At 54.9% G+C, this 8690-nt stretch overlaps 1 protein-coding gene across 1 annotated transcript; it reads right to left on the reverse strand.

The window, feature by feature from the left end:
* Positions 1-5117: 5117 nt before the first annotated feature.
* LOC139603964 (olfactory receptor 14A16-like) lies at positions 5118-6050 on the reverse strand. Its single transcript, XM_071454962.1, has one exon. It carries the CDS (start codon positions 6048-6050, stop codon positions 5118-5120), a length of 933 nt encoding a protein of 310 aa, XP_071311063.1.
* Positions 6051-8690: the final 2640 nt, after the last annotated feature.

Genomic DNA, 8690 nt, shown 5'->3' on the forward strand with positions numbered 1-8690 from the left:
GTTTCTTGCCAACAAACACAAGCTGAACATTTGAACAGTTTAATAACCATCACAGCTCTTCCCTCAGCTCTCTGGGATGTCCCAGCAGCATCTGACATGTCCACCATCCCCCACGGCTTTCTGAACAGGAATAGTTTTTAAGCAAATACATAAGAAATGGAAATTCAGTGATAGGTATAACCACAGTGAGATACTCAATTCATATTTTTTTTAACATGAAATATTTGGCCACTCCCTGAAGTTCAAAGCATGAAACCAGTCAGCTGAGAGGCGTTCAAATGACCAGACAGCATCTGGAGGAGGAAATCTGTGAGCAGCAGGAAGGACATAGATCCAGTTGATCCAGTGAAGAGATGTCCTTAGACACAGCCATTTAAACAGGAGAGCTGGAAACCTGTAGCCAATAAACCTGAAGGAAGGGGGTCATTAAATATTAGACTGAATGTCAGTGGCAGAGGGGAAGATCTGTATTTCTTCCCGTGACATCAGTAGAAGGATCCAGTAGATCCAGGAAGTTCCTCTTCCTGGTGGGAAAACGTTGCCATTACTTAAAATCCTCAAGTGACCCAGATAACAAAGATTTGCTTGTATATTATAAAACTAACAGGAATTAAAACCTGTGCCCCTTTTCAGGCAGACATTAGCTGTGTGCCCATCAACAGGCAGTGCCACTTTTGCCCTGAGGTGCCCAGCTGGGATTGGATCTCTCCCAGAGCACCTGAGGGAGAGCAGAGCACCTTGCAAGCTGCAGGGCCCTGACAGCCCCGCAGGGCTCCTGTGCCCCATCAATATCTGCTCTGCTCCAGTCTGAAACAGGGCCCAGCATGGTGCTGGGACCATCATAGAGCTGAGGTGTGTGCTAGAATTCAATGGCCTCCCCATCCCGCAGCAGCCCTGCATTTCCCTGCTGCAGCCTTGGTCTCCAGCCCAGCCATGGAGGCTCTTTGGGCTCTGGAGTGTTGCTGCAGCCCCCAAGGGCAGCTGAGCTCTGCCTTTGGCACAGTCAGGCCTGGCCAGCACAGGCCATGCTCAGCAATTGCTTGTGTGTGCCTGGCCTTGCTGTCAGCTCCAGCAGCGGCTGCGTGGCCCCTTTGTGGCCCTGTGCTGGCCCAGCCATGGTGGCCCAGCCCCTGTGCAGGCCCAGCCCAGGCCAGGAGCATTGTGGCTGGGAATGGCCCCTGTGCCGTGGTGCCCACAGCAGCCTTGGGGCTCTGTGCCCCATGGCCTCCCTGCTGGGCAGCCTCTGCCAGCTCCTGCAGAGTCTGTGGCACCTGTGGGGCTGCACAGACAGCCCTGCCCCAGGCTCTGCCGGCCTCTGGGCCAGCAGAGAGGCAGCCAGGGCTGGCCATGGCCGGGAACAGGCCCTGAGCCCTGCAGGAGGATGGAGCTGGGCCACAGCCAAACTCAGCCCAGGCCAAAGCTGGGCTCAGCAGCCAGGGCTGCCAACGCATGGACACAGAGGCTGGAGCTGTCAAATTCCTGGGCCCCCTCCCTGCTCTGTCCATGCCACCAAGGGCACAGAGCAGCCTCCTCTCTGGGCCACTTGCCTGTTTGCAATGCCTTGCGCAGGCGCTGGCCCTGCCCCACAAGGCCTGGCCTGACTCCTGCCCCTGCACGCTCAGCCAGGCTGAGATGGACACTGATGGTTTCTGGGCCAGGCTCTCGGAGCCCAGCCCAGCTCCCTGCAAGCTCTGCCAGCTGCCCTGAGCTCTGGGCAGCACCAAGGGCCTCTCTGAGCCCAGCCCAGCCCAGCCGGCTCTGGCCCCACAGCTCTGCTCAGGCCAGGCTGCTCTGGCCACTGGCCCCACGGCCTCAGCCCCTGCCAAGGCCACAGCAGCAGCTGCAGCTGCCACAGGACTCAGCCCCAGCCATGGGGGAAGGTGCTTGGCCAAGGCCAAAGGAGGCTCCCTGGCTGCCCTGCTCCCCTTGGCCTGAGGTGCTGAGAGCTCTGCAGCCCCTGCTGCCATCCCATCTGCCCAGGGCAGCACCAGAGCCCCGGCCTTGGGGCCCTCAAGAGCTTCTCCTGCTCCAGGCCCAGGGCCCGTCCCAGAGCTGGGACAGCCACAAAGCTGTGCCCATTTCTGTTCATTGCTGCTCTCATGGGCATGGATCCTCAGCCACTTGGAGTTGATGATGAATTTTGCTACTCCAGAGGCCTCTTCTTTCTTGACCTCTTCAGTTCAGGAATTCACTGAAAAAGGCACGTAAACATTTGTTCCAAAACACCTGAACAGTAAAAACCCCTGGGAATCATATAAATGTTCAATCCTTCTGTGGTTAATTGAACAGATTTCAGACATGTATTCAAGGTGAATATACTGTATTGAAAAGAATGCAGAGAGAAGTGATTTGTCCTGTTTTCTCTTCCTGTTTATAGATTCATATCAGCAATGTCCAGTTGATATTGATCCCCAGTACCTTCTATTGCAGTCTAAATAGATATGAAAATCAAGAAGACCCTTCATGGCTGACAATCAATAATGCTTTGTCCCCACCTCCTCCCCACTATTTCCCAATCCAAACCCTGGCACTCCTATGGATCAGGAATGGGGTGGCCAGCTGAACAAGGGCTGTGATTCTTCCCCTGTGCTCGGCACTGGTTGGGCAGCATGTCCAGTGCTGTGTCCAGTTCTGGGCCCCCCAATTTAGGAAAGAAAAGGAGGTCTGGAGCATGTCCAGAGAAGGGCAACACGGCTGCTGAGGGCTCTGGAGCACAAGTCCTGTGAGGAGTGGCTGACGGAGCTGGGGTTGTGTATCCTAGAGAAGAGGAGGCTCAGGGGAGACCTCATCACTCTCTACAACTCCCTGACAGGAGGGTGCAGCCAGGTGGGGGTTGGGCTCTTTTCCCAGGGAACAGTGACAGGACAAGACAACACAACCTAAACCGTCACCAGGAGATGTTTAGGCTAGATATTAGGAAATATTCTTTACAATTCTTCACATTGGAATCACACATTGGAAACCTGGGCTTTGGAATGGGCTGCCCAGGGAGGTGGATGAGTCACTGTCTTTGGAGGTTTTTAACAAAAGACTGGATGTGGCACTGAGTGCCATGGTCTGGGTGACAAGGTGGTGTTGGGTTCCAGGTTGGACTTGATGCTCTCCAACATTTTTTGAAGCCTGATTGATTCTCTGATGACTGCGACAGAGCAGGACCTGGTGTCACAATGGGGCCACTGTGACACTGCAGGGCCCCATGGAACCAAGGGGCCAGGGCTGCTCCTCAGGGACTCCTGGAATGAAGGAAACATGTTTGACACCATGGTGGCCCTTGGGACCAAGAGGCCATTGTGACACTGTGGAACCAAGGAGAGCATTGCTGCACTGCCAGACCTGATGGAACCAAGGATCCGTTGTGACACTGCAGGGCCTTGGGGGACCACGGTGCCATTGTGACACTGTGGGGCCCAAGGATCCAAGGGACTTTGTGACACCAAGGTTTCCCATGGAACCAAAGGGACTTTCTGACACTGGGAGGCCTCATGGAATAATGGAGACCTTTGGGACACTTTCGGGAACCCTGGTGACACCAAGCGCTGGGTGTGAGTGTTGATCTGCTGGAGGGTAGGAGGGCTCTGCACAGGGCCCTGGACAGGCTGGATCCAGGGCCCAAATCCAACAAGGTGAGGTTTAACAAGTCCAAGTACCGGGTCCTGCACTTTGGCCACAACAACCCCTGCAGCACTACAGGCTGGGGACAGAGTGGCTGGAGAGCAGCCAGGCAGAAAGGGACCTGCAGGGACTGATGGACAGCAGGCTGGACATGAGGCAGCAGTGTGCCCTGGTGGCCAAAAAGGCCAATGGCTCCTGGCCTGGATCAGGAATTGTGTGGACAGCAGGAGCAGGGCAGGGATTCTTGCCCTGTGCTGGGCACTGGTTGGGCAGCACCTCAGTGCTGTGTCCAGTTCTTGGCCCCCTGGGGTGGGCAAGAGGAAGAAATTTGTAGCAGGAGGAGTAAAGAAAGCAAAGGTGAAGCAAAGGAAATGCTCAGGGCAGTTTGGGGGTGGCTGCCAGGCAGCCCTGGCTCTGAGCAACAGCGTCTGCAGTGGCACAGGAAACTCCCAGCTGATGGGAACAAACTTTCTGGCTGAGTGCAGAGGCCAGGACAAAGCTGAGTGGTTTCCCTGGTGTCCCGCAGGCCTTGCTGGCCCCAGGGGCTGATGGCATTTGTGCTCCCTCAGGTTCATGTCCCCACAGCAACAGCATGGGGGTGCTGGCCCTGCTGTGTGCAATGCAAACAGGGGCTGCTGAGGCAGTGCTGCCGTGTCTGTGCCTGCAAGGATGGGGCACCTGTGTGAGCTGGGGGAGAGGCCAGGGCTGCAGAGGGGGGATGTTGTTGGCAGCTGCATGAGGACGCTCTGGGACGCTGCCCTGGGCTGTGCAGTGCACTGGGCATGGATCAGCCCCTGCTCTGCTGCTCCTTCCCATCTGGCCCAGGGCCCTTGCAGAGCCCCAGCCATGCTGTTTGCCCCCAGCCTGCCCACGGCCAGCCTGGGGCTGCTGACGGGGGTTTCTGTGCTGAGCATTGGCCTGGCCGTGTTCTGGAGAGAGCCTGGGCAAGGAGCCTGGAGCCCCCAGGGCCTGGCCTGAGGCATCAGCGCTGCCCCAGCAGTGCCCATGGCCTGTCCCTGCTGCAGCCCCGGCACTGCCACCCCCAGGGCTGTGCCCGGCCCCGAGAGCACTCAGGCCCTGCAGCAACACCAGGGCCACCAGGGCAGCGGGGCAGGGCCACGGCAGCAGCACTGGCAACACCAAGTGCTGCTGCTGCTGCTGCTGCTGGGCACAGCTGCTGGGCCAGCACTGATCTGCCCCAGCTCTGCACACAGACATTGCTGCTGCAGCCCCAGAGAAGGCAACAAAAGGGCATCTCTGCAGAAAACTCTGCTGGGAGATCCTTTAATTCCTTTAAAGCCATTGAGAGCACAATCCCTCACTGACAAAGTCTGTGGCTACAGGGAAGGTGGAGAGAACCAAAATGGGAAATGGCACAAACATTGACATTTATTTGTGGACAATATTGAAAAAGTAAAAAAAAGACAAGAACCACTCAAATTAAACTAACAAGAAGTGTCAAAGATGATTTTTTTACAAGTGCTTTGCAGTATTTTTCCAGCAGTTCAATGTTTCTGAAAGCATCCAGTCATCAGTCTCCACCCTGCAGCCTTGAGCTCTTGGTTCCTCAGGCTGTAGATGAGGGGGTTGAGAGCTGGAGGCACCACCGAGTACAGAACTGACAGGGCCAGATCCAGGGATGGGGAGGACATGGAGGGGGGCTTCAGGTGAGCAAAGATAACAGTACTGAGGAACAGAGAGACCACAGCCAGGTGAGGGAGGCAGGTGGAAAAGGCTTTGTGCCGTCCCTGCTCAGAGGGGATCCTCAGCACGACCCTAAAGATCTGCACATAGGAGAAAACAATGAACATGAAACAACCCAATACCAAACAGGAACTAACAACAATGAGCCCCAGTTCCCTGAGGTTTGAGTGTGAGCACGAGAGCTTGAGGATCTCTGGAATTTCACAGAAGAACTGGCCCAGGGCATTGCCATGGCACAGGGGGAGGGAAAATGTATTGGCTGTGTGCAGCAGTGAATATAGAAAGGCACTGGCCCAGGCAGCTGCTGCCATGTGGGCACAAGCTCTGCTGCCCAGGAGGGTCCCGTAGTGCAGGGGTTTGCAGATGGACACGTAGCGGTCATAGCACATGATGGTCAGGAGGAAAAACTCTGATCCAAGGAAGAAGTAAATCAGAAAGAGTTGTGTGGCACATCCAGTGTAGGAGATGTTCCTGGTGTCCCAGAGGGAATTGTGCATGGCTTTGGGGACAGTGGTGCAGATGGAGCCCAGGTCGGCGAGGGCCAGGTTGAGCAGGAAGAAGAACATGGGCGTGTGCAGGTGGTGGCCGCAGGCTACGGCGCTGATGATGAGGCCGTTGCCCAGGAGGGCAGCCAGGGAGATGCCCAGCAAGAGGCAGAAGTGCAGGAGCTGCAGCTGCCGCGTGTCTGCCAATGCCAGCAGCAGGAAGTGCCTGATGCAGCTGCTGTTGGACATTTGCTGTGCCTTGGCATGGGGATCTGTAAAAAACATAAACATGGAATAGTTGGGTGTGGAGAGGACTTGAAATATCCCAGCACAGCCTGAGGGCACTTTTCCCCCCACTGCCTGCCCAGGGCTCTGCTGCCTGGAGCTGTCCCTGCCAGCAGCTGCTTCCCTGTGCCCAGGGCTGGGCCCTGCCAGTGCTGCCAGAGCCCAGCCCAGCCCTGGGGGCTCAGCTCTGCCCTGCAGAGCCCTCCCAGCTCAGGCACTGCTCAGGGGCAGCTCTGGCTCTGCAGGCTCTGATGGAAACATGGTAAAAACCTTAAGGAGCTGTTGGAAAAGTGACACTGATGCTGCCCCTAAGGGCTGATTTCTTTCACTGCCTGGTTTTCTAAGATCTCAGAAAAAAAAAAATTTCTACCTGAACTGAGGGATCAATATCTGTGTGCAATTTCCCATCCATACAACCTAGAGAAGTAGATTAATAAAGCAGGATTTTCCCATTTATTCAGGTCCTGCCTTGCTGTGCTCCCTGAATAATCTACTTGGAAATGTTCTGCAGTTAAATGCCATGCTGGGAGCAGTCCTGAACAATGCAGCATCCTCCCCACACAAGGAGAACACTTCCAAGCCTCACCAGCTGTCTCCTCCCAGCCAGATCTTGTCCCCCAGCGCTGGGAGCAGCTGCCAGGGCTGGCTGAGAGCTGTCCCTGGCAGGCAGCAGAGTCCCTGCCCCAGCACAGCGCCCTGGGCTGCAGGACCCTGCTCTGCAGGACAGCCCTGGGCACCCCTGGCTGCTCTGCACAAGAGACAAGCAGAGAATGTACTCACAGGCTCTGCAGGCATTGGGATGTTGCAGCTTGAGGAGATGGCTCCAGGAGCTGCAGCTGCATTGTCCTGCAGCCAGAGGTTCCTGTGCCAAGGGCTGGCAGTGATTGTGCCCCAGGCACTTCTCAGCCCCTTCCCAGCCCTGACTGATTGAAGCTCTCTGTGCCTCTGGGCTGTGCCCGGGCTGGCTGCAGGCAGTGCCCCAGCCCTGCTGGGCTGGCACAAGAGCTGCTCATCCAGAGAAATGTGCTTTTGAAGCTCTTCTTGGTGACCAGGAGCTGCCTCTGTGCCAGGAGCCCAGCCCAGCTCAGCAGCACAGACACAGCACAAGGACTTTAATCAGCCTCTGGGGCTTTGTGCTCAGGCCCTGAACATCAGTCCCTGAGAGGGAGCTGAAGAAACCTCTGCAGAACTCCAAGGCAGAATCCAACTCCAAAGTTTCTTGGACTTTTAATGGGTCCCACTGAGGGACACGACTGAGCAAGTGTCCCCAGGCCCCAGGCAGAGCAGAGAACCGCAGGCAGTGCTGACAGGTGGGGACAAAGAGAAGCCAAGTCTTGGTGGCCTGGGGCACAGCAGGGTCTGTGCCAGCAAGGGCTGGGAGGAGACACCTTGTCCTGAGGCCCTGGGGCCTCCTGGCACAGCCCCAGCCCGGCTGGGCACTGTCAGCCCCTTGTGCTGCCCTCAGCATCCCCCCCTAGCCCACATCCCAGTGGCCTCAAGGATCTGCTGCAAGGAGTCCCTGGGGAGCCTTGCTCAGCAATGGCCCTGGGGGCTCCTTCATGCTCCCTGCAGGGACTGCAGGTTTTTCAAAGGACTTTGGGTTTGGCTTTTGCCTTGCAGTCTCTGAGAGGTTTGTGCAATCATGGCCTCCAATTATCTGCTGTAATTAGTCCCTGGAGAGGCTTTGTCAGTAACAACACTCAGTGGGGCTCATTAATACTTCAGGGTACTTCAGATATTTTAAGGTACTTGGTGTTTCCCTTTTGATACAGACTCTGTGAGAGGTTTGTGCAATCATGGCTCCAATTATCTGCTTTAATGAGTCCCTTGAGATCTTTGTACTGACACTCAGTGGGGCTCAGTAATGCTTTGAGCTTCTCAAATTTTTTAAGGTAGTTTGGAATTTCCTTTCCACACTGAGACTCTGAGAAGTTTTTGGTCAATCCTGTCCTCCAATTGTCTCCTCCAAGGAGTCCATGAGGAGCCTCTGTTGGGGATGGACCTCACTGAGACCCATTCATGCTTTGAGACACTCTGAGGTTTTCTTGTGACTTTGACTCCTGGAAAGGTTTGTGCAATCTCCTCTCAGGCCCTGAGGTTCAAGGGCTCAGCTCCAAATGCTCCACAGGGCTCATCAGGATGCAGCAAGTCCTGACAAACCATGGCTCTGCCTTGATTTCCCTCTGCTCTAATGCAGTTTATCAGGAATGTATCTGGAGTGATTTTTGGTTTGCTAATTTGAGATTTCTCAGCCAATGCATCTATTAGTGCAGTGGGATCAGTGTTGGCTAATTACCATTGCACTCCCTGGAATATATTTACTCATTTCCTGCTGTGAGATAGGATTAGGAGAAAGGCAAAGTAGGCTCAAAATTTTAAAAGGGTATATAGAAAAGTTTATTACCAGTAAATAGAAGAGTAATAAGAATCGGAACACTTCTCCTCTCCCTACAACCTTTTCTTTCTTACTGACAATGCAAGGAGACAAAACCTGAAAGTTTCAGTCAGTTTACACCATCTAGTGTAATGGTGTAACAGTCTTTCTTCAGTTCACTTAATGAGAGGAGTCTCTCTTTCATGCTATGGAGATTTCTCCATAAGAAA

Source organism: Agelaius tricolor, unplaced genomic scaffold (assembly GCF_023055355.1).
Source record: "Agelaius tricolor isolate 1412-34295 unplaced genomic scaffold, bAgeTri1.0.p SCAF_43, whole genome shotgun sequence".
NCBI classification, from domain to species: Eukaryota; Metazoa; Chordata; class Aves; order Passeriformes; family Icteridae; genus Agelaius; species Agelaius tricolor.

What these genes read in the sequence shown, in the direction of transcription:
- LOC139603964 (XM_071454962.1), bottom strand. Translation starts at nt 6,050, where the DNA reads ATGTCCAACAGCAGCTGCATCAGGCACTTCCTGCTGCTGGCATTGGCA.